Source organism: Pyxicephalus adspersus, chromosome 2 (assembly GCF_032062135.1).
Source record: "Pyxicephalus adspersus chromosome 2, UCB_Pads_2.0, whole genome shotgun sequence".
In the NCBI taxonomy this organism is placed as follows: Eukaryota; Metazoa; Chordata; class Amphibia; order Anura; family Pyxicephalidae; genus Pyxicephalus; species Pyxicephalus adspersus.
The window spans coordinates 113,659,650-113,685,804 of record NC_092859.1 but is presented as its reverse complement, the minus strand read 5'-3'; the positions used below and the strand labels follow the sequence as shown (position 1 = coordinate 113,685,804).

The window sequence follows — 26,155 nt, the reverse complement described above, 5'->3', positions numbered from 1 at the left end:
CCCTTTGGTTCCAGTTCATTGTCAGGAATTTTCACACCTGTCTTGATGGGCTTTTGTTTGCATGAAGTGGGTTTTGTCCAACAAGTTTCTGGCAAGGAAAAAAAAACATATTGAAGCAGGGTAAATGCTGGTCAAAAAGAGGTTAAATGCATGTCTTATTTACCTGTCATGGAACTTCAAGTCCCACAATTGGTGCTCAGGCAGTAGTTGATTGTAGAAAGGGGCAGGTGACATACCTTCTGCAATAACTGTTCTTAACTGCCTGATAACCAACTGTCAAATTTTATTGTTGCCAGGTATACCTGATATGGCTTCCCTTGCACGTGCTGGGAATAAACAATCCCCTGCCTCTCATCATGGGAGTTGTGTCATCCCAGCCAGGCCATCCAGGATTGATGAAGATCGTCTACAGAAAGTGAAGGAAAAAGATGGCTGTGCCCTAATTGGGATAGGGGAGTCAAGCGGGTTTATTTCCACTTTAGCAATATCAGAAGCATCTCCAACTAATGCAGCTCATCAGGGCAGACACTTAAAGCACCATGCATGGCATGCATATTCCTATAAAAGAATATAAAACTATGTACTCAAATACACAACTGCAAAATTTTCAAAGCTGCCATTGCTGAACTGTAAAGAATGAAAAAGTGGTCTAACAATGTATTTGTTCCCACTGACGTGGGCTTGCGATGTTCTCCCAGTTTCCCCTTTTCCTCCCATCTTTCTCATCACCTTTTTTTCATGTATTATCCTCTTTTACTGATTATTTATCTTAATATGTCTAAAGCAATATTTTTTACCTTTTCTATGTTCTGGCGGTACACTGTGGTGGAACTCTGGAAGCTTCTAGGCGTGAGCCAGTAGGCTATATAAGGAGGTTCAGCATCAGTGTTTTACTGTTCACCTGACAGGACTGAAAGAAGCTCCCAACCTCCCTCCCCTTTTACTGTTTTATTGTCGCTGGCATATTTATGTGGTTTGTCACCCCTTATTAGGGGGGGACTAATTTAGTATGGTTTTTGTTGTATAATATTGCTCAAGCTCTAATGGCTGAGCAAGTTTATTTATTGATATGTACTGAATTTTCGTGATAATAAGCTAGGATAATAAAACCAATAAAGTGTCACGGCCATTTATTGCCAGTTAAATGTTTGTAGTGTCTTTATTATATTATATATATATATATATATATATATATATATATATATTTGTATATTTATTCAGTTGTTGGGTTAATGTCTGCAATCCCATTCCACTTACCTGGATATAAAGCAGATTTTTTGGTTTTGCAGATGACTATATGACAATCAGCTGAACACCTGAGTTGCATTCTGATTCTGGGATAGCAATTCAAAAGTTAGGATCAGATCGTGGACAAGGCAAGCTGGACTTAAAAACCAGGTCAGAAATGGCAGCCACTTATTTATTGGAGACAAACCGCATGTAAACTGAGAGATTAACATTTGCTGGGCACTTTGTTTTGTTAGTATATTACAATAAATATCTATTTTTTTTAAATAGCCTAATTAGGTTAAAAACAGTCTTATGGATTTTTTTTTTCATTTGTTTGCTAATTCTGGTATAAGAAGTAGCCAGACTTTGGCATTAAAATAGAATGTGAATTGCTGCTATAATCCAGGCTAAACAAGATTCTATATTAAGAAAGAGGTCAGCCAGTGCAACAGATGCCACATTAAGATCCTGATGGATGACGTAATGTATCCTTAAGACTAAAATGTATGGAATGCCAGAGATGTACAATTTTATACAAGGGAATTTCCCATTACATAAATAAAATGTTTTGGAACACTCTGCATTGTTATGTTGGGTTCACCTTTAATGTACTGTGGCAGGTAATACAGTATGATTCATTGACTTTTGTTCTTCTTGTGACAGATCAGAAATGACCATTTAAATAATTATAATGTGTGCTTGCTGTTTCTTCTGTTGCAGATTTCCTTATATTCAATGTTTGGCTATGCTGTAGTCACCTGCACAGAAAGTGAAGAAAATCACAAATAAACCCCTGGCAGGAAAAACCTTTCACCATTATATCCAAAACTAAAAAATAATTTTTTGAAAAGAGTAGGGAAAAGGTAAACCCCTGTAAGGGGAATAAGCCTTTACTTCCTGTACAAAACAACACACAACAGGGTGCTAGAGGAATTCCCCTCTCAAACAGTTGTCTCCAAAACAAACCTCCCCATCAAAAATGTTTACCTTGTCTCTTGTTCAGGGGGCAATTTAAATATTTAGATTTCCCATCACTTTCTCTTTTAGTGATGAGTCACAAGCACTAATAGGATGGTGAATTTCCCTGGTGGAGACACAGAACAGGAGAACAGGGTCTAACCCTTCCCAACTGTAACCATTGCAGTTCAAGACACAAAAATTATCAGCCATAGTAACTCTTTTGCTTAAATTTTTTTTTAAAAAAAGGGAAGTACCTGCAAAGAAGTAAAGGAATACTTATATCTCCTACTGCCTAAACCATTAAACATGGCTCCAATGTAAAGAAATCCTTTAAGCAGAACTAAACTAGAAATAAAAAATTACACTTTTAATCTCACAGATCCCTCGATGGCCCTGGTCTTTCTATCCGGTCCAACGTTGTCCTGGAATTCCTCTCCATTTCGGCGCGGTGGAAGCACCGGTCACTACCACCTTCTGTTTTCTCTTCCGTCTTCTTCTTGCTACGTCACCCCATCTCGCACTTTGCAGGAGCAGTCAGAGCCTCCCGGGATGCGTGACGTAGGTATCCCAGGAGGCTCCGCGCTCCCATTAAGTCTTGATCGCACTTAAGGGGTGGTTCTGCACCCATTTTTTTAAGGGGTGCAAAGGGTGTTGCACTTTATTTAGAAGGGTCACCCTTCTATGTAAAGTAAAAATGTTGAGTTTATGTTAAGCTTTTTTGTGAAACCAATATTTTAAAAATTGTGCTCGCTGCACTCCCTTCAATCAATTGGTAATGTGGATAAAGGGAGGTAGTTTTTTACTTGCTTATTTGCAAGTTTTTTTACTGAGAATTTACTGTCACTTTATGGTGTGCGCTTGTCAACTTTACAAACACAATACAAATCACCTGCAAATAAAAATGAACATGTCTCTCTGGGTCCAATGCATAATTTAAAGTCCTAATGACTGATTTACCTTAATGGACAGATGTCTCAGACATGCCTTTAAATGAATGTCAGAAATTATGCTGAAGCACATGATCCTAAAGCCTAACTCCAGAAACAAAAAATAAAGAATATTGTGTCTTTAGCTTTATTATAACAGTTGGATGAGAAACGTGGGGGTGCATGTTTCAGCTAGGCAGGAAGACACAGCAATAAAAACCTGATGTGTTCTAACTCCTCCCCTCTCTGGTGAAAATATGGTACATTTACAAATATTTTCTGGTGGCATGGTGTAATGGTGATCACCAGGGCAAATTGACAGAGTGGGGCTGTTTTACTACAGGAATATAGGATCTGCAGTATGTATATATATCTGTAGTGGATGTAGCAATAATGTCACCAAATTGATTACCCAATAACATCCAAGGAAATGTAAAAAAAAAATCCTTTTTGTTGGACAATAAAAGGGCTCTCCCTCCATCACAATATAGCTATAATCCTAGAACTTCAAAAGGGTTAGGAAGAAGCTGGACATTACCAGGACTGTTTCATATCCTGGTAATAATAATAATCTTGGACTAATATTATTTGTGTAGTGGATGCAAAACAACAAATTCATACTTAAAATACAGAATAAACTAAGAATAAATTAATTTTAAATTAATTATAATTCAAACGTTTATTGTAAAAAAAAAAAAAGTTCCCATTAGATATTACCCAGCAGTACTCCACAACAGGTATCAATACATCATACACTAATCAGTGGATAATGATGACTGTTTACTAAGGCAGTAATCTATTTGGTACATAACCGTTCCCATGGGTTCCTCTTGTTCCTCTTTTGGTATAAGCCTATATCTAGTCACTATTTGCCGTGTGGAATCTTCATGACCCATCTTGGCCTGTTCCATGTGATGCTTAAGGAATGGAATAATTTGCCCTGATTTTGTACACATTGATGTTTACTCTGTAGGACTATCAATTCTGAACTTTGCTGACATTTTAGCATTGTTTAGCAAACATTGGACTACTATGCATATTTAAGTGCTTTTGTTCTAGTAAGTAAAGTGTGGGATGAAATCTCTCAAGGTGGCAAAGAGTAAAAAAATATCGTGACCATTTATACAAATGATAAACAAGCATTAATCTTCTGTTAGCAAAGTTAACCATTCAATGGCACAAACTGGCAGCAGCCTGACATCCCAGCACTGAAACTCTATCCCCCATTGACTAGACATATTACATAAATAGAGATAAAGGTTTTAAAGGCATACATGTTTAAACGAATAAACAATTTCTGAGGTAATATGAATGTATATTGAACTACTCATTGGTAAACAGTTTACCATCACTGATTATGATAATTGTCTTGGACAAGTATAAAAGGGTTTTGGTAATTAGACCAAATCCTGTTATAGTTCACACAACAATATCAACCCTAAATTTCCAACAGACAGTACCAAGGCAAAGATTCTAGCCTCATGCTTTATAGTCCAACAACAATTGATGAGATTATCCATTTCTTTTGCTTTGAGGCATGAGGCTTCAAGGGATTAACATTCAATGGAGTCTTCCAATAGCTGCATGAGAGATCCAGGAGTGATAATCTCACTGCCCATTGGTGGAGTATGTGTATTCATTCCTCTGTCATGTTCTGTCCCCTCCTCATTCACTTCTACAACAATGGGCAGCCGAGATAGTTGTGGCGGTTCAGGCCATATTCCTGAAGAGTCTTGGTTTTCTGGTACTTCATCGTTGGCGTCAGTGGTTACATCATTGATAGGCTGAAGACAGCTACTTAGATCATCATCTGTTGGAGGCTTTGGGTCACTGCTGTCCACCTCTTCATTGACCACCAGTGCTTGGGTAATCCCAATTTTTTTTGATTGGAGATCCTTTGTTGGGGTGGCTTCCTGGTGGGTACATTGATTTCTATTCAAAGGCTCAGCTATAATGAAAGGGGTGGGGTTTATAGGAATATAACAGAAAATACTACCACATGAAAGAAAATGTGCATAAAACAAATATAAGTTTTCCTTTCATTTCACCAATTCTGGTGGCATATAATACATTATTTAATAAATTCCCACCCAACCTCATTATGAAATGTAATGTAACTAGAAAAGTCTGTTTTGTTACTCAAGTTGAGTATTTACCTGACAATTCTTGTCTGTTTCTGCATGGAGAGCTTCCAAGACACTGGTTCCCAGGTGAGATTACCGCTACAGCCGGTGTCCTCTTTTGCTGCTTGCCTGGATTCCCATCTGATTTTCCTGTCTCTATTATTTTGCCTTGTTTACTGGGTGTCATCCCCAAATCTTGCTCTTCATCAGGGCTCTCGCTGTAAGCTGCGTTTTGGTAGCCTTGTTCCTCTCCCTGCGGTGAAGACTTACTGGTATTCACCTGTAAATGTCAAGCCATGAACAATGTCATTCTAGCTTTGAATTTGTTAGTTTAATAGAACTGTAGAGTATAAAGAATAAATCTGCTTGAAAAGAAAAGACTTTTTTTTATACGTGTTCTGCAATAAAAGCATCTTGGCTGCCGGCTAGCAGTACACTGGCATTCCTAGGTGTCAATAAATTAAATCCTGTGCACATACACTGGAGATCTGTCATTCATCTGATGTAAGGAGAACATGATGGAAATGCTTAGCGTCCTCAATTCTGGCATCTATAACAGATAAAGGCTCAGAAAAAGATTTACTTCGCACTGAAACAAAATCGAGATTTTCTTTGTATTCCAAAGATCTGAATGGTTTAAATCTGGGCTTCATATACCTTTATTTTATATAAAAATAAGAGAATGTAAATAAAAATAATCATGTACTAATTTTATTATAAATACTTGTTAAAGTGAGGTTGAAATATACTAGAATATATGGAAATGAATGATAATAATGAGCTAAAGTATCATATTTTTATATTTTGGAAAATGTATATAATCATCATCATTCAATCATGATCAATTATCAGTAAATAATATAACTATTTGTAGTGCAAATAAATAATGTCAGAAGGATAGTAAGTGCCAGTATAGGCACCATCACATGCAGACACTTCAGGAAACCGAAGTATGTGACATCTGTGTGCATTGTGACGTTGATGCATGTGCTTCGTGATGTCATTTAGCAGCGATGGAAGGCAGGGACCAGACATGATAAAAAGAAACACATGGCCACTGCACTGAAGCAACAATCTGATTGATGCTTCAATAATGTGATGAAATGCATTGAGTGTATTTGGTACAAGGTTTTTGTTGGGTTTGCAAAATGTAGATTAAAAATATAATATCCGTAAGATTCTAGGTATATAAAAATGATGGAGAAATAATATATTCATAAGTTCAAGAACAATTTTACATAGAAATTAGTACAGAAATAGGAGAAATCTAAATGTATTGAAAGAGACATATCATAATCGGTATTTTATTTGTTATGCCTCATCACATATGGAAGAAGTAAACACAAATACAAAATATTCTAATGGTTTATTTCAAAATATTTTAATGCAGGCAAAAGTGGTTATACATTTTGAACACTGTGGGTTCGGACAGACAAGGGAATAATGTGTCATATTTTGTACTTTGTGGGAAAATAGAGTAATAAATAATTAAAAGCCTTGATCGTGTCACATAATGATGGTTACCTTTCACATCCTGTTTTGTACACACAATGGAAAGTGAGAGAAAATTTCTCCAAAGTGAGGGAAATCCCCTTTAGATGGTTTGTCATTAGAAAAAGAGGTTACCCTTTCAAAGCATTAGCCCCTATAGAAAGAATGTAAGGTATGGACCACACACCTTTTTTGGCATGTAGTGGTACGTGGCACAGTATTTTTTTGCATTTATTTGCTTTATATTTTGAAGAATAACTGCTTATATAAAGACCAAAGACAAAAGTGGTAAATGCCAGTAACCACTAGGCTTTTCCAGGCGTTTGCAAACACTTTTGCAGAAGTTTGAAAGTGGCTGCAATGCCTAGCAGTGCTCTTCACTTTTTTATAATTGCAAAGGCTTAAAAACCCTTGCAACCCCCATATAAGTGGTGACAAGTGGTTTTAATCCAAGCTGATAAGATGAGGTGTCCGTAGCACCTGACAAATGTGTAGTGATGCTGCCACCACCAACCACCTGACAAAAAGGTATAAAAAAACGGACCCATTCGCTTCAATGTTAGCCTTTCTTGCCACTTTAAATTGATTGTATGCCCTAACAAGAGTGAAGCACTGCTTCCCATACATTCATAACAAATAAAATGTAAAGATTTAACAGGTTTAAAAAGCACATTTATTAACCTTTAAATTAAATTCAAGTAAATTGTGAAGTACTGTTTTCCTATCAACAATACTCACTGGCTGAAACCATTTCAAGCTCTTTGTTGCAGCATTAGAGAGAAGAGATGCAAATTAGCATTAGTTATACCTAATTCTTTTTACGTTGCATAACATCGAGTAACAGAATTCATATTTTCACAAAGCTTGCATCTTTCAAGTCATGAACTAGTTAGCTATTAAAAGGATTCACTCTTTATCTATCATTCATTCTGATGATCACTGGCACCATTTAGAACAGTATTCTATTTATTTTTTAACATTTTACTAAAACATTTGTTCAGGTGGTTAACAGACGAAATGTAAAAAAAAATAGCATAATATTGATAAACATTTTGGTGCATAAAACCATCAAAATGTAAAATTGCAACTGGTTATCAATCATTAGACTAGGTCAGATGAAATCAGATTCTACTTCTTATGACAACAGCACGCAGGGATCGCACAGATTAGGCTTTTTAATGAGCTTTATTACATGCTCCACTTTTGACCTTCCCCTACCTGTCATGCTTGGGGAGACAGGGCCACTAGGGGGCCCCACGGCTTGCACAAATGCAGTGTGAGCCCTGAGAAGGTCCAAGGCGCAGAGTCTAAGCAGCAACCAGGTCTTCGCCATTCTATTCACCACCATCAGGTTGCAGTCCTTGGGCACACCAGGGTGGGCAGAATATATAATACCAAATCACAAGGCAAAAGAATTGTCAAGGCCAGGGTCAGGGCAGGCAGTAAGCAAGAGAGGTCAGGTCACAAGCCAGGGGTCAAATACCAGGGATCCAGGAAATAGACACAAGTGACACAGGTCTCACTGCAGACACAGGGAACACAGGAGACACAGGAAGAAACAAGAGGCACAGGTGACACAGGAATATCCACAGAGGGGTACACTGGCTGTAAACAACGGACTGGGCAACAAAGGGTTAACACAGAAACTGGATAGAGGAAACACTGAATCAAGCAACAGGTGTACAGGAACTAGCTCAGCAGAACTAGGGGCTCGGCATCAGTGGAGACACGTTGCATGAACGCTGAGTGCTGTGTCTGAAATTGCTTAATAGCCAGTGATGATTAGGAGGCTGTTTTCTGATTGGCCAGTGGGTTGGACGAAACTAATAAAGCTTGGGAGCGTATGCATGCCCACAGTCAGAACTGCCCGCATGCGCAGGAGAGAGGTGCTTGTGTTTAAGGGAGTAAGAGGTAGGTGTGACCCTACCCTTTTGCCTCCCTAACCTCATTCCTATCCCTCCCCTTTTTTAGGCTTCGGCTCCTCTTTATAATTCTCTCATTTGATGCAGATTTATTGGTCACGAAAAACCTATGTTTACCAGCTGTGAAAACATTTTTTTTCTTTGTCAAAAATAATGTACACGTTTGACATTAGAATACATCCTTCTATAGACATTGGACATTCAACAATAAATAGTTATTATCCTGTCTGTATTTTCTGTATGTCCTTTCTCGAACTATACAAAAAGATTTTGAAGCAAATACATTGCACAATAAAATATATATATATATATATATATATATAATTACACATTGGTTTAAAAAGGTATAGTTCATTTTTTTAGTCTTGTATGTAAATATGTGTTTTGATGGGGAAGGGATTATGTTGCTATTCTATACTAAAACAATGAGGTATTCCATGCATTATATCTGTTAAAATATCAATATGGCTATTGGAGCCTGAGTATAAATATGTACACCCCTCATTAACCTTCCTAAATCTGGGATTAAGCCCCTGTGGTTAGATCAGAAGAGCACTGCAGGGTGTTTGTTAAAATTGTCATAAAATAAAACATATCGCAATTATACTATTTTCATAAAAAATAGAAAGAAGGACTACAAGCTTAGCTGTCCTTGGCCAGTATTATGGGTTTGATAGTACAAAACTGTATTATGGTAGATAACCTGTATCTTTTAGATTTAGGTAGGCACAAAAACACTTATGTCATACCACACTAGGATGTTTCTCTGTGACAAGTGAAGTTTGGCTCATCTGTTGTTGTTGATGTCGACGATTCTTCAGAATTCTTATTAAAAGGAACAGCAGTAACCCAAACAATATCACAAGAACCCCAAGTACAGCAGTCATCATTGGAAAGTCAGGCAGAGTGAACATGGCTCTTGGTTCTGATGGATCCCGGGGAGCTAAGAAAAGTAGATCATAGTGGAAAAGGAGAAAATGGACAATCTCAAGCTAGGTCTGAAAAAAATGACTTTTGTATATGAAAATAGAAACTTTTTATTTGTCAGTTCTTTACACAAAACATAAGGTATGTTGGGTTCATAGACTGATATACAGATCAGGAGTGATTATGATTATTATGGCACATAGCCTACCTGCTTGTCCATGAGCCAGGACCTGCACTGTAACGGTACAGTTGACTGTTTCCCCAGATTCTTCATCTCTTGCAATGATCTATGAAAACATATGTAGAATCACAATGTAGGTTTAATATGAATCTCACTAAACAATTGTTTATTGGAGTGGTACTGTCTGAATTGCTAATGACTGCCATAAAGGAAATAAAATGTATAGGCAACAAGATTCTTGATAATTAAAATATAACTGCACAGAGAAAATAATTGAAGTGTAATTCAAATATTGGAGAACTCTTAATCACTGACTTGGTACCAATGGTATGGCTTTCTAAATGAAAGATTTTGACTGTAAATGGATACAATACTGGCTTTAAGACGATATTTAGAGAATAGAGATTCTTGGTTCATACTGTGTACTAAAGTTGTTCCTGGTGTACCCCAGGGTTCAGTGTTTTGACACTTTTAATATATTTACAAATGATAAAGTATCACATAAATAATACTATTCTCATGTTGTTAGGTGGCACTAAGCTATGTAATGGAAAAAAAATTTAAGTGGCAAGTGGGAAATTACATATAATGTTAATTAAACTAAAAGCATTTTGCAGCTCAGCCATGAAGAGAGATTACTGTACTCTCCCTTGAGAAAAGGCATTTAATAAATTATTCATATGGAGTATCTGCTGTAAGATTATTCACTTTAAGGTAATAGGATGGGGGGCACTATTTTCACCTGCCACAAAAGAGATTTATTCCTTACATACACAAGAGAATCTTCAAGGAAAATGTAGAATAGATTCCCTCAGAAAGTAGTTTTAGCTATCTGAAGAGATTGTTTTACCAAAAAGCTTGATGCAATTTCTAAATGCACGGAATATAACTTGGTACATTTTATAAGGAATGACACAAAAATTGTTGATCTAGGGCAGTGCTTTTCAACCTCTTTTGAGGCACGGCACATTTTTTACATCCTGCGGCACACCACAAACCAAAAATGTTACAAAATTACACACTGTAGCTTAATACAGTATATTTAATGACAATAAAGTTTCTCAATTTATTTATACTCACTCAGTGTGAAACCTGGGCCTGTTTAGAAGACTTGGATCAGGGGTGCCACTTTTAAAATGACCAGGTCAAAATGATCTACCAACAATAAAATGCTAAACATACCTGGAGACTCACACATTTAATTCAACAAAATTACATCTGCCACATCCCAAAATTAACAAATGATAGAAAAAGAAGAGGTGACACACATGACTATATTGCCGAGTAACTAACAGTTGTAAAATTCAACAATACTAGTAACATTGAAAATTCTTTAAAATAAAAATTAAAAACAAACGATAACACAACAAAACATGCAAACCACATATGCATGATATATCTTGTGAATTATAACGAGGATAATTCATGCATATGTGGTTTGCATGTTTTGTTGTGTTATTGCCTTGTAATTCGCCACGAGTTTGTGTTCTCGCTGAACTCAGATGATGAGTGACGAATCTCCATTGAGAGTTCATCTGGAGTTCGCCTGCAGTCACCTGCGTGCCTCCAATCGGCTGTGACCGCAGGTTCCCCCGGTCACTGGGCTGTACTTATCAATGATAAGTACAGCCCAGTGACCATGGGAACTGAACTCAGATGAACTCTCAATGGAGAAACTCCACTTAGAGTTCATCTGGCGTTTGCCTGCAGTCACAGCTGTTTGGAGTGGGAACTAAACTGAATTCACATGCCTCCAATCAGCTGTGACCGTAGGTTCCCACGGTCACTGGGCTGTACTTATCAATAATAAGTACAGCCCAGGGAATTTGGGAACCTGCACTTCAAAGGAATTCGCAAAATCGGTTTCCCGAAATTTCATGGACCCATCGGAGAGATTTCGCAAGAATGTCAGAGGCATTCTCGCTCATCCCTAATACCCATGTGTAGGTCCAGCTCTTACCTTTAGAGGATAGCTTTCAGTTGCTTTCAGCTGGTTTGCTCTGGCTATGAGCAGACCATTATCTGTGATGTGGAATAGCTGACTATGATTAGACCGTGAGGCTAGAGTGAGATGAATTTGTGGATTGGTACTCTGAAAAAGATTAACATGTGCTTTAATGAACAGACCCCAACAAGAGTGAACTATTACATTTTGAGCTTAATATAGGCTATACAAATTGTATTAGTACATTTTTTTTAACTATAATAGATTTTCTACTTTCTATACTTTATAAAGCAAAGTATATGACAGGTTGCAAAGGTAAGTGCTCTCCTATCCACATTTCAGTATTATGTGCTAGTAACAGAGGTTGGACTAAGTCGTCATTCTTAAAGTCCAAGTCATTGACACCAAGTCCCAAGTCAAGTCTCAAGTCACAAAGAAGTCGAGTCCCAAGTCAAGTCACTTATTTTATCCCTATTTTTCCCCATATAGAAACAAAGCTCTGATCCTGTTATTGAGCACAGGATCGCATTCTAAATCCACGGCTTTCTTTCTCCACTGACAGCTGAAGGGGGATGGGAAGAAGGCAGTGAGGCTTCTGTAACACAGCCTTCCCCCCCACCCCTTTAGCTGTCAGAGGAGAAAACTTAAAATGGTGGGGAAGAAGTTGGTGTTACAGAGGACTCACTGCATTCCTCCCCACCTTTTTTGCATTCTAGGTGTTCTCATCTGACAGCTGAAGTGGGGCGTGAGTCAAATTGCAAGTCACTGGGAAAAACCCCCAAGTCGTTCATTGGGCGACTTAAGTCGGACTCGAGTCCAAGTCGCGCAACTCAAGTTCCAATCTCTGGCTAGTAAAGGCAAGTAGTAAAACTTACATTTGGAAAATCTTCATCTAAAGGTATGACAGAGAGTACTCGTCCACTGAATGTGCTGACAAGGGCTGCTGGGTTTTTATCTTCCTGAACAAATCCTTGGTATTGAGTAACAACAAACCGTGGTGCATAATTGTTTGCTGACAGTAATCGGACCTTCACTTCAGCCAATGAATACTTTCTGGAATCACCAACCTGAGAGGCCTGCAATGAATGTCACAGAAACGGAGTATTATGTTTGTTCTCTAGTTCATGTTATTCATGTTATCATGTTATTCTTATCTCCTAGTCTCAATCTGCTGCTCATCCTTCTGTTACCAGACTAAAGGCTTATGTATAGGTCCATGTGTTTGCACCTGAACTGATTTTCTTCCGATAAAAGTCAAGGAAAATGCAAAAATGGCTTGATGCAACTAAGAAAAAGAGGTCAGAAGGTAATTAGAACATTTCAAGGACCTCTGATGAGCTCAGAAGCATTTCTATCTGATTCTTAATGCAGTTGGATGAACCTTTTAGCATGCTGTATTTTCCAATCTACACAAGCGCTAAGATGGTCATAGATGTATGACAGCAACATGTGTTGGCCAGGCACAAATAAAAACATGCAAATGTCGTGACACAGTGTACATGTCTATATGAATCAATTGTGAAGGAGGAGACAACAGAGGTACATTCCTTCATTTACCAATGACTAGATGGATTTCCAACCAATTTCTCCAGCCTTTCCCCCAAGGATGGTCCCAAGAGAAAGCGTCTGCTGTTACCATAGATATGAGATTGTCATAGGATAAGGCTAAAAAATCGTCCAAATCAGACGTTAACCAACTGGTGTCTACAGACAGCTTTAGTTGTATTCTTGTCATTGTGTCTACTGTTTTTTTATTTGTTATCTTCTCCTAAATGTTTATATTGTCTGACTAATGTTTATCTATGTGGTGTAAAGCTGCGTACACACGGCAAATTTTTCTCGCCCGATAATCGGTATCGGCCAATTATCGGGCGAAAATCTGCCGTGTGTACAGTCCTGGCATCGTGCAGTCTTTTCTCGTTGGAAAGGATCGTGAAAGATCCTTTCCAACGAGAAAAATTGCAGGTGTGTACGCAGCTTTAGTCTGCATTTCTTACAGGTTGTGGTTGCAAGTATGAAATCTCAAGCATGCTGGGTACACTATGTTACCTTTCTTTACAAATTCTGGCATACTTGCTTGTATACGGGGATAGTTTTCTATGAGCTTACTAATTGCTTTATACCCTAACTCAGATAACTTTTTTTTAACTTCTGACTTCAATTTGTTTTACTTTGTCAGATGTGGTCTCTTGGCCACGGACAGTTTAAGACAAAATGGGGAGGAGAGCAAATATAAAATGGGACAAAAGAATGTCATTCTAGTGCTCTGCACCCCTGCCATTCTGTCAGTTGAGACACTGGAGAAAGTGGGGTCCTTGGCAATCTTAAAAGGGTGCATTAGGTTTGGTAAGAATCTGGGTACCTCTAAATATTATAACGAAAAAGCTGCATTAAAATTTTTCAACACCAATTAACTGACATTTATCTTTTACATATAATATTATGTTGCGTGAATTTGGATGATTTTGTGACAAAAAATAAATACTGCTCATCAAGTATATTTCATTAACAAAAAATACATAGATTGTGCTCACCATAACCTTCAGATTAAAGGTTGTTGGCGCAACATTGGTCTCCAGGGTGTGAGTCAAGGAGACAGAACCAGTCACATTATCAATCTGGAATTTGTCACTGTCAAGACCTAGTAGACATAAATAGAAAATGTTCAGATTGATATAACACAGGAAAAAAACACTGATTTTACAGTAAAACATATAAAGAAACCTGTGGGTTCATGTAAAATTAGTGAAAATATTTCTGTTTATTAGCTAAAACAAAGAAATAAAAAGACAACATGTATAATGAGTATTTGGGATCTCATTGGAAAGGCAGTATTGTACACTAATTATAAACATTTAAATTCATACTGTACTACACCTGATAGCAAGGAGTATGAGATGGGAGCCATGATTCCTTTGTCACCATCTTCTGCAAATATAGGTCCAGGAAAGAAGACAAGGGTCCCTGTCTAAAAACACAGACAGAAAAAGTTTTCATCAAGCACATGTCCCAAACCCACTTACACTATTTTTTCACATTAATACTTTACAAAAGTATTAGGTCGAACATTTTACCCACAAATACTCACTGGCTCCTTTCCTGTTGTGATGTTCACAGAGTATGTAGGGCTAACACAGACATTAAGACCATCATGAGACATGTAGTGGCATGGAAGGAATTGAGGATATTGGTCATCTCCATCAAGCACGATGACCCGTACTCTAGCTGTGCTACGCTGACGTTCTCTGGTTGTCATTTCCTGTTAAAAATTTAAAGTTAATCAACTATATTGCTATATATACTATAAATTAAATTGTTAATGTTACTTGCTTAATGATGTTTTAGATATATTCTGCCAATATTAAGCCCAACTCTTTTGTCTTGATTTTTGTGATTTTCTGATTGTATCCTAATAATAGGCTAATATGAATCCTAATAGGCTGTATGAATTATGTAACGAGGGGGTTTATAAGCAGGTGTAAATTCTCAAATGACCACTAGTATGTCCTTAACTTGCATGTGGACACTTTAGCAGTGTCTTAAAAATAATTGGCTTGGATTACAAATTACAGATAACAAGCTGGACCACCCATTTTAAAGAAGTGGGCATATGAATAAAAAGGTCACATAAAAAAATACCTGACTATTACTTCCCATATAATCAATCCTAAGAATTAACACCATATCATTGAACAATCCTGATAGTCATATCTTTAGGATCAATTTATTTTGCCTTTTTCTAGATCAACTAGATTTAAGTGTTCTATAATTTTTTTTTTCTAATAGTGTAACTTTTTGCCTTTTTTTTATAAATATTGGCTCTGATTTACTTATCAGATCAGTCATGTTATTTTGCTCTAGATACCATGAATGATACTTATTACTTCCTAATATCTGCAGTAAATGTAAATACGTAAATGAAGGACTCCCTTCAATATGGATACCCTCTTTATTCTGCCAGAGATAGTGATTGGGCACAGACAATGCATTTGGATGATCTATTTATGTTTTTTTGAGCAGCCTGCGAGTCAATATACAACTGGTCTGCAATTTAGAACTCAAATATAATTTTTCTCATGTATAATGATTATTGACAAACCAAGAGGAGTGAGACTAAAGTATATATAAACCCTAGAAATTAGCTTCTTCTTTGTAATTGGTGGTTTGGAAAATATACAACTAATAAGTGCAAAAAACACCCGCTGATCACATGTGTACTGTGCTTTTAAACATAGTACTTAAAAAATGTAGACCTGACAACAGACACTATCCAAAAAAGGTTCTTTCTGCAAAGTCACCTTGAATATAGTGGTTTTACTAATTTTTCCTTATGCTCAGAAAGGTGCAGTAAAACACAATGGCATTAGTCTCTCACCATACATACTGTAACTGCAACATTGTTAAGAGGATAGGGCCCATATATAAGTAAGATCAGGGTGTTAAGCTGCAATCTTAAAGGGTGATAGCAGGGTAGTCCTATAAGGACTTATTCAAAAACCAGAATTCAACTCAGAATGGGCGGTAGTGTCAAATGGTTTATAAGAAATACTATTACCAGATTAAAGTTAAATGTGATTACTGGCAGTGTAAGGGGGACTCCTATACCAGGATTACGATCTATTTTAAATTTACGTCTGCCCAGAAGAATGAATGCATCTGTCTTCATTTACAAAAAAATAACCTTTGACCCACATGAACAAATTACATATTATTTATCTTCTATATAAACCTTTTTACTTAAAAGCTAGACAACTAATACAAGATTTGTGCTAAACTGGGAAGATTATGTCACATGCAGTTTTAAGAAGAAAAGTAATGAGCAAGAGCCTTTATAATAAAACAGCTCAATCCTTTTACCGAGGATTAGAGAAGAGACTGGCAAAAGTGTGCTAAGTCTGTGACTGGGGAAATGTACAGATAATGAGAAATAAAGGCATGCAAATGTTTGACAACACTTGACTGTATTAGCACAACACCATTAATATATGTCATTAGGAGAGGTCTATATCCATGACAGGGTGCCTCTACAGTTGTCATCTCCCTGGAACAGTGCCTGGAAGTTAGGCTATGTACATATGTGCAATAGTTCTTGTCCGATAAGTGGCTCAGGTCCATCGTCCGAACGGCCGTCCAGGCAGATCCACAGACGATGAACGATCAACGATCAATGATCATAATACAAGTGAAGGGGAGAGAGCGCAATGGGGTGCCGCTCCATCGTTCTCCCCTCCCCTCTCCATAAAGCAGAACGGCGCTGTATGTACAGCACTCGTTCATACATTGTGCAGTCGTTAGTCGTTGGAAAGGAACGTGAAAGATCCTTTCCAACAACAATTATTGCACGTGTGTACATAGCCTTTGATGTACCTTTTTAACAGATTCAACAAAGATTTATGCAGATTTTACATAATTTATTAAATATTATCTAATATATCTAAGGTGTAGTGGATGAGGGAACCTCAGTTTTTATATCTGGTCATTTGTAAGGGTAATAAAAAGGCTGTTTTTAAACAAAAGGGGTGGAAATTAGGAAATATATATAGAGTGCTATATATATATATATATATATATATATATATATATATATATATATATATAGCTCTTCCTAACTGTGCCATGAGTCTATCATTTTATAGAAAGGAGACTGGGTGTTCTATTCCTCCATATTATTGGTGTTTTGTGATTCAGTCCACGTGAGACAAAGACTATGGTGCTGCATTATAGGTAACCTACTTGTGATGAGGAATCTGCAAACTTTTTTTCCAAAAGTTTGCTAACTTTGCAAATGAAGGCATTAGAATGGTTATTTCCTCTAAGATGGTACTGTTCTCGATGTTGACTTTAGGACAGTAATTCAAAAGGGTACAGTTGGATCCAAACTTTATTTTTTTCTCTGTCTCACACTGCCCTTCACAGCTAGACTCTGCAATCAGCATTCACTACAGGGAATAAAACTGAACCTGAATATTTTCTTACCACAGCATGAATAATAACTTCCAGTTGCTGAATACTTTCAAAATCCAGAGGACGGGATAGCAACACTTTTCCATTGTTTGGGTGATCCATGTGAAAATATTTGTAGTCTCCCTGAAAACAAAACCAGCATTCACCAGTAGATCTTTAACTCAGTATTGGATGTTTACAGTGTGAAATCACACTAGTTTTAGTGGCCCAAGTATTAGATGCCAATGTCTACTGTTTGTTTGTCTACTTTAAATAGAATAGCTACTCTAAAATTCAGAAACAGCTAAGATTCATTATGCAGATTTCTGACATATGGTTACACATTTGTGCTTAGTTCCTTTTTCTAGAGAAGCGGATATGTGGCTAGTATTTCTTCTTCTAAGAAAGTGGAACATGGTTAATCATAGGAACTGGCAAGATTTTTCTTACCACCTTTTACGTCCTGTAGAATTTTGTCGTAACAGCAGATGGGTGTTAATTGTGGTGGTTTTTTAGTATAGGCGATAAACACAAATTTTACAGAAAAGCAAATTGCCTTGTTAGTGAACAATATGTTGCCATTTGGTGTTATTAGGGAGCAAAATTTCTTTGACAACTTTATACTGCTATAAATCACTAATATCTAAGCAGTCAGTTTACAAATGCCATGGATATGGAGTATTAAGGAACAACAGCCCTGACTCACCATTGTTCGGTCAATGACATACATTAAGGTATCCCCATCCCGATCCACAGCTTTTGCTGTAAAGACTACAGAATCGATGTCTGCCAGCTGCAAAAAAAAGAATACATAACTATTAATACCTCCCTCACTTTATTGCCATTCCTCATGGGATAGGGGAGTTATTTTGATAACTTGAGAATAATATGAGGTATATTGAATGATTTGTGTTAAAAGAGTGGGATTTGTTGTGTGAACACTGTAGTAAACAGAATCCAAGTTTTTGAAAGTTTTCCTATATAAGTCAGGGGCATTATAACTACCATTTCGAGCAGAACTACAAGAAAAAGAAGCAATTCTTTATTAATAGGACTACTAAATTCTATTCTATTCCATTCCATTTCTATTCTGTTTTAAAAACAAGTCACAGTTAAACTAATAATCCAATAATGAATAGTCACCACTCTTCCATCTTAAAATATTTAGAGATCAATTAAAATGTTAGTATGACCATCATAATTGATATTTCAATTCCTAGCATATGCCAAATCAATATCAGTCAAATAATACGAATGCTAATTAAGTTTATACACCGGTGATATATTTGCATTGGATTTACCCACTAACTAAAGCAATTTCTAAGTCTTCCTTATGATTTTTTATATATTTTGCTTTAAAAAGAATGCAGTGTCCCTAATATTTCTCTTTTATTGCATGAGGCTGCAAGTTGGAGACAGAGAGAGGAATAAGTGTTAGAGATAGGCATTAAAGGTAGTCAGAGGGTGGTTTAGCCTAACATTATCATGTAAACTATAAACTGAGAAGACAGACCTATTACAGGGCAATCTTTACCCATTTCCAATGTTTAGTATATCTAATCAACAGGGAATTTGTAATACCTCAAATACCATATGCATTGGAATACATTATATTGTAAAGCTTAATATGTGTTGGTATATATTACTTACCTCACTGATGTTCTGTGGTAATATTGATTCTTCTAAAAAACTGGGCCTATTGTCATTTTCATTTAGAACTTGGACTATTATCCTATAGTGGACCTAAAAATAAAAAAAATAAAAAAACAATTATGAAATAACAGTGGAAGTTAAGATTTGCTGATCCCTGGCGTATGTAGACGTTTCCTGTAAAGTAATATAGCTTTTTTAGAGAAAGAAAAGTGAACCTGACCTAGCAAAATCTGTTTTATAGGTAAGAACAGCAATGACGTACAGACACCTTGTGGAGATTGCAGGTGCTGCGTTAGTATTTAAATCAATCTTTGTACCCAATCTAGAGCCCTTTTGGATCCTAGGACATACATGAGGTCTTGACAGTTGCCTGTGTTGAGTTAAACACTTTTATCTGCGTTAAAACTCACCTATTTCATTCAACTTATAAATCATAACATCAGCAGGTATTAAAGGCTTTGTCATTTGAAAGTTTAATGCCAGGGACAGGAGTATAGTTCAGTGAGGAATGAGGCTTGGGGCCTGATTTAGGCTGGAGAGGATACACTTTCATCAGTAAAGCTGGGTGATCCAGAAAACCTGGAATGCATTTATTTAAAGTCATTTGTCATTTGCTAGCAAATGTTTTGAATCCTGGACCAGATCCATTCCAGGTTGGCAGGATCACCCAACTTCACCGATTGAAGTGTATGCTCCCTATTCTTGGAGAGCTTTAGTTAATCAGGCCTTTGATCTGAATTTAGGCAGAAGTGAAGGCCTCACATATATTCTTGACCCAGAAACCAAAGGGTTCCACAGGGACAAAGGACAGATAGAAGTTAGAAGTGTTAGCACAAGTAGTAAGAACCATCACAAGGTATCACAAGAAGAACCAATCTTACCTTACAGATGATTTAGGCTAACTCAGGTCTACTTATTTTTTTTGTTGTGAAATCAAGTGAAATACGTATAGTGATGATAACAGAACTATTAACAATAGTATTAACAGTCACTTTTGACTCTGTAATAAAAAAAAACGGAATATTGAGCCTGTAAAACACAAATTACAGGTAAATGATTTTTTTTACACCAACAATCTGTTGAAAACGATTAAGTAAAGAGTTATAAAGCAAATCGCCCATTACGGCAATGTTTTTACTTTAGGGTTTTGGACATTAAGACCTAGGGTCTTAATGTTTTTGTTTATCTATTTATAATGTAATATTCTATCTTCAATCAATATAAAACCACCCTGTACTTTACTGGACTCTGATGCCATCCCTGCAGCTATTTACATGCCCAACTGCTTCCTGTCTGCACTGCCTCCTGCCTGCTGGTCCTGCAGATATTACCATGTCAGTATAGTAAACAGGTGACAGAATGGCATGGACAGCAATAAAAACTGAAGTGATCAGTGTAAGAGGGATTTGGGGTTGCAGCGTTCATCAGTAATGAAGGAGTTGTAAGCAGTGATGGAGAAAGTTGCAGGAATGAGGATTGGGGAAGGAAGAGGTTGGATAATGGCGGTGCACAGCTGATCAGTAAATGCTTCCTTTCTATATTTTTCATGGGGCAGGGGGTCAAACAGGGAATCATCTCAATGCTTTCTGAGGCAACAGTAAGTTTAGAATTGGCTTTGACCACTGTCAGGTTTTATTGTTGTCTGTGTCCCCATTAGGAGGATTCGTTCTCTTTAAATGTCCTGATCACCAATATCGTTGACAAACATACAGTAGCCTGACTCCACATGTTATGTATGACACCTAGGGGCCACACAATGATGCCATGGTCTGGGTATATAATGAGTTCAAATGTCTGCCACCATGTATACATTATATAAACATTGTGGCAGACATATTAACTCATTCACAGGTCACCATATGCCTTGTGCATGAAAACAATTGTGCTTTATATACTTTAACTAAACATATATACCAGACATAAACAAGAGAAATCTCAGTAATATATAATAATAATACAAACTCAGCACAATAAAATAAGCAAGTATTCTTTGAGCACAGTTTTCTTTAGGAGCCAGTATTCTGGGGAATTACAGTGTATATATATTGATTTAATTTGATAATTATTATATAATATTATATTATTATTATAGTACGTTACCGTGGCATAGCTTTCTTCAGAGCAAGATAACGTGACTAGGAGTACTGAGGAATTCAGTGCCTAAAATAAAATATAAGATAAAAGTTGAAAAGACTCATTCATGTTAAGGTGTGTTAAGAGCAACACATTTAAGATGACCATTTAGACACTGATTAGTATTCTACATTATTGTACTTCAATTGTAACTTATACCTCTCGGTCTAGAGTTTTTCCCGATGACACATTGAGCCAGACGTTTTTCCCATCCAAGTAAAACCAGTCAGCATCTGTACCACTCAAACAAAGTTTTACTGTGCTGGTCAACGGGTCCCCAAACATGCTTAGGTTAGCCACAAAAGTCCCATTAGGACTGTTTTCCAGGATCTCTGTGAATATATTACTACCACTAGAGCACTGATCCCCTAAATACAAGAAAGGTACAGAAGTATTGTTAGTAAATGACAACATTAGAGGCATACAAAGCAAACCTAAAACTTTTTACAAGTCTGATATAGTTTACATGTTTTTGGTAAGAAATCTGTTAATCTAAAGCAAATACTTTTTATTTCCTTTATAAAATGTATGCTGTATAGTTGTTTATATGTAGGAGCTTGCAACCCAATGTCTATAAATTACCAATAAAAGCACAGGGCTTGTTTAGGTATAAGCATTTATACAAACCCCATGCAATTAATCAGTCATGGAAACTCAACTCAGAACCCCAGTAATTCAAAAGAAGCCACAGTGTCTACACTGCATTGTTTGATTTCTTTTAGGGACTCATTGGTGAGGAATCTGCTTGTGTTCTTGGGTCAGTACATCTGCTGTTGCCAATGTGAGGGGATCCTGTTGGAATTACTATTGATTTTGCATTAGGAAAAATGCAATAAAACCTAGAAAGGTGAGTGGAATCACGGCAAACTCCAATGGACTAGAACAGAGCTAGGAATTATGACAATGAGATCTTGTTGTTGAATTATTATCCAATCTTGGACATCTAATACATAGTTATGTTTTTTTGTTCTTGTTTGTATTCTTGTTTAAATTCATTGAAATATAAAGCCTCCCTTCCCACTGTATACTGCTCATACTGTACCTGAAGTCATCTGGAAAGTAAGGCCGATTGTCAGTAGTAGAATTTCAGTAGAGGGAAGCATGGCCACCATGTTCTGATCTCCAATGCAAAGCTTCCGAGCTCTGACAAATAAAAATGCAGCTGAGGTAAGAAATAGGGGGCTATTTATAAATATTGTTACCAAAGATTCACCCAACCTTTACCCAAAATGAACACATCTTTTTATTGCATTGAATTAGAAAAAAGTGAGTCTAAATTGATTTACATTTCCTAATTGAATCCAATGTAAAAACATGAAAATTTTGCGTAAACATTGGGTGAAACTTGGGTTTCTGTGGGAAGAGATAGTGAAGATAAATCTCTTCAAATGAAACAATATTTTTAATTAGAAAGAAGAAAAGTTATAATTTCAGAAAATGTTTTATTCCTTTCTGTGCCTTATATTCTCAGTAACAGAAAAATGTCTCCACCGGAGTCATAGACCGAAATAAAAATCTGATAAAAATATTCATCATTCAGGATTTAGGTAAAACCAATATTATTTATTGTCTTTTAAATAAATTAAAATGTATCAAAATCAATGTCAACAAACATGTGTAATGTGTTAACATAATATGTGCCGTTCAATTTGAAGCAGAATAAATAATAGATATGCGCTTTTTTACATGGTGGTTTTTTACATGGTGGTTGTATGTTGTGGTGTGCTGCAACATTTGTCTTAAGCTACATTGCCTTAGTGTATTAATGTCCAGGGTTTACATATGGATTGTCATGAACATGTATATTTGCATGGATATATACATAACAAACATGCAATAAATTTAGTCTAATGAAACTGCTTCCTACATCTGTGTGATAATCTCAGGAAGGCTGCCCACAGATTGTTGCTGTCACTAATGACCTGTTATCCAGGGGATTAGAACCTTTAAAGCTGTAGACTTGTCACCCCCTCCTTTGTGTTGACTGAGCGTGACACAAGAGAATTCAGAGTGTGAGACAAGATCATCTCTAGGCCAGCACTGCCAATGTTATATATGAATGGTAAGCCACCATGGAAATTACTAGACAGACTGGATACCAAATACCAATATATCAGTGGACAGAACATGATCAAGGTGTGGCAGGTTTAGTAATATACCATGCATTAATATACAATTCAGTGGGACCATCTGTATTATACTGGGAATACACTACCAACGCCAAATCACAAAGAAATAAGCAATCTAATCTACATGCTTGTATGTGCAGTGGTTCACCTATGTCATAAAGGCTCACAATACTGAATTAGGACTGAATCACATGGGTAGTTACAGGGCAGTTGAACACCCAATACCCTCTGATCAACCTCATATATTCTCTTAACACTGAAACAAATAAAAGTAGCTGCACAACCTACAAATCCCATGCAAAATTTCTGTGTTTTGCATTAATGCATGTGAATCACTGCCATGTATCATTTTTTATTGTGCATTCCATTAAGGCAACCCAATAATTTCGAATGAGCTGCCAACGCAAAGGAATAGACCAAAAAAGGCAAATGCAGCGTTCCTTCTATTATATCACCCCACAATGCAGGGTACTGTTTTGCAACCCATGGCTGTTGAAGCTGCAAGAATTGCACCACAATGTACTAACACACATAACATAAATGTATGCAATTGAGTTCAGTGGATTCTTTAGGCAATGATGATTAACAGTTCAGGTTTACTTCTCACCGGCCAATACCAGGCTGCTGCCATGCCCCCAGATATGTCACACCCCTTAAATATGCCATGTGTCAAGTTATGTGGACTACAAGAAATAAAATAAAATATTAATATAAATTATTAATAATAATATACAAAAAATAATAATCTACAAAAAATGATTGCAACCATTTTTTTCCACACCACTATCTTTCCTTTATGCTGGCTTTTCAGGGTATAAAAAAGATTCAGTGCAGAATACCTTGTTTGATAGTAAAATGGTGCATATGTCTATACATTAGATCAAAAAGAGGGAAAACTGTGCAGAAAAGAGGGACAGAGGGACTTTGTTTTAAAAGAAGAAGGGCTGGTTTAATGCTATGATGTGGTTCAGTATAAATATATATATGGCTAATGCCCTTCAGTTATTTTATGATATTAGGCTGCATAAATATGACAGTGATTTGTTATTTTTATTATGAAATCCTCACCAGTAGCGAATATGAATCTTATTTTTTTTTTCTATATATTGCATAAATAGGGATGCCAAGAAAATAATTTAAAAATACACAATCTTCACTTTAAAACCCAACTGTTTTGGATAGAGCAGGGAAGGGTTTTGATGTCTTTTAGGTATTTACTTCTGCTTGTGTCCACATTGAGGTCGTTTCTCATCACTTCTTGCCTAGAATGTCCCACATAAAGTTCAGCTTTCCAATGCATTCATTGCAGATCAAACTAAACAAACCGACCAATCAAGTTACAAGGCAGAGCAAAGTGCATTTATAGAGTAGTAAGGAGTAAAATGTAACATTTGAAATTTTAGGCCTGCAATAAATATTTATGTTAAAGTGTGATTATATGATTTAACATGTTACATTCACAGCTCAATGATACTAACTACTGTAAAAAGTGTGTCTATTGAAATCAGCAATGAGGATGCACCCATTGGACACACATACACGCCCCCTAAAACACCAAGTTGTGAATGTAGCCGTATTAAACTAAAGCTATTACCTTTTGCAATAATGAGGAATAAATGAGAAGATAAGCAGTATATTTCCTGATTTAGGAATTGATACGGCATCATATTTATGAAACTTGTCTGTGGTCTAAACTAATTCTAGTTATTGAAAATTATCTTAATAAATACTCAACCTGCTATGAAGTCAACACCTTCTAAGTTCTTGGGTGAATATGCTGGTCTTTCCGTAGTCCTGGCATGGCTTGGCGTGGTTAGGAAGTGATTGTGCCCAGATCCAGGTAGGGGGTCAGTTGGGCATTTCAGAAAGGCTGGTGGCCTGTAATAGGGATGCAGCAGAAAGGAGAGACAGCTCATCAGAGAGCTTATAGTAATACCAACGTGGGGAGGGAAGAACATCTGCTAAGAAATAGGAGGAGGGAACAAGCTAGGATAAAATGAAGAGAATAAGAATAATAGATTAGGTGAAATGTTTTGTGATATATAATAACTTGGGAGTAAGTTAAAATATACATTTATGACAATATGTGTATTTTTACTGAAACTGCTTATTTAAAGGAAAAGTAAGAATGTAATCTATGCCACAATGAGGAATATCATGGATTGGTAATACATCAGTTTTGGTTTGTAATTACTGGATAGGCTTTACATTTACATCAGCTTGGCTTTATGATTTACAGAGTTAGATAGGTAATGCAATCTGATCTACCAGATTCTAGGGCGGTCAAACCGCTGGAAACTAGGAAGAATAATCTAAAGCAGGGGTGGAACTCCACCAAACCACTACTCATCTAATATTGGAAAGGTCTCCAAAAAATTGGTTTACATCATAGAGAAGAAGCAAGTATGTGACTGTCTGTCTGGGAGATTGCTCGATTTTGGATTACTTACTTTTATTCTCTCCCTGACAGTTGCATGAGTGACTAACTACAATAACAGACAATAAAATGACCACCAATTAGTTTCTGTTAAGACATTGCATAAAAGAAAACTAAGGCTAAAGTTAGAGTTTTCCTTTTCCACAGAAGTTTGA

General features: G+C 36.6%; 1 protein-coding gene across 6 annotated transcripts; it reads right to left on the bottom strand.

Moving 5' to 3' along the window:
* Window positions 1–1,855: 1,855 nt before the first annotated feature.
* Window positions 1,856–25,478, bottom strand: LOC140324226 (cadherin-related family member 5-like). 6 transcript variants are annotated; one of them, XM_072401920.1, is made up of 17 exons: window positions 25,299–25,478; window positions 22,477–22,577; window positions 21,594–21,802; window positions 21,402–21,461; window positions 19,299–19,391; window positions 18,355–18,441; window positions 17,682–17,792; window positions 14,794–14,964; window positions 14,583–14,673; window positions 14,240–14,346; window positions 12,581–12,781; window positions 11,721–11,852; window positions 9,788–9,866; window positions 9,402–9,595; window positions 7,412–7,489; window positions 5,273–5,519; window positions 1,856–1,988 (listed from the first exon to the last, which is right to left on the bottom strand). In XM_072401920.1, the coding sequence occupies exons 2-17, from the start codon at window positions 22,544–22,546 to the stop codon at window positions 1,963–1,965; spliced, it is 1,956 nt and encodes a 651-aa protein (XP_072258021.1). In that variant the 5' UTR covers window positions 22,547–22,577; window positions 25,299–25,478; the 3' UTR covers window positions 1,856–1,962. The 6 variants fall into 6 exon arrangements, with proteins under 6 accessions (XP_072258021.1, XP_072258016.1, XP_072258018.1 ...); XM_072401915.1 differs by lacking the exon at window positions 1,856–1,988 and adding an exon at window positions 3,765–5,064 and having other exon boundaries at window positions 25,299–25,477; XM_072401916.1 differs by lacking the exon at window positions 1,856–1,988 and adding an exon at window positions 3,766–5,064 and having other exon boundaries at window positions 7,469–7,489; window positions 25,299–25,477.
* Between the last annotated feature and the right edge of the window lie 677 nt (window positions 25,479–26,155).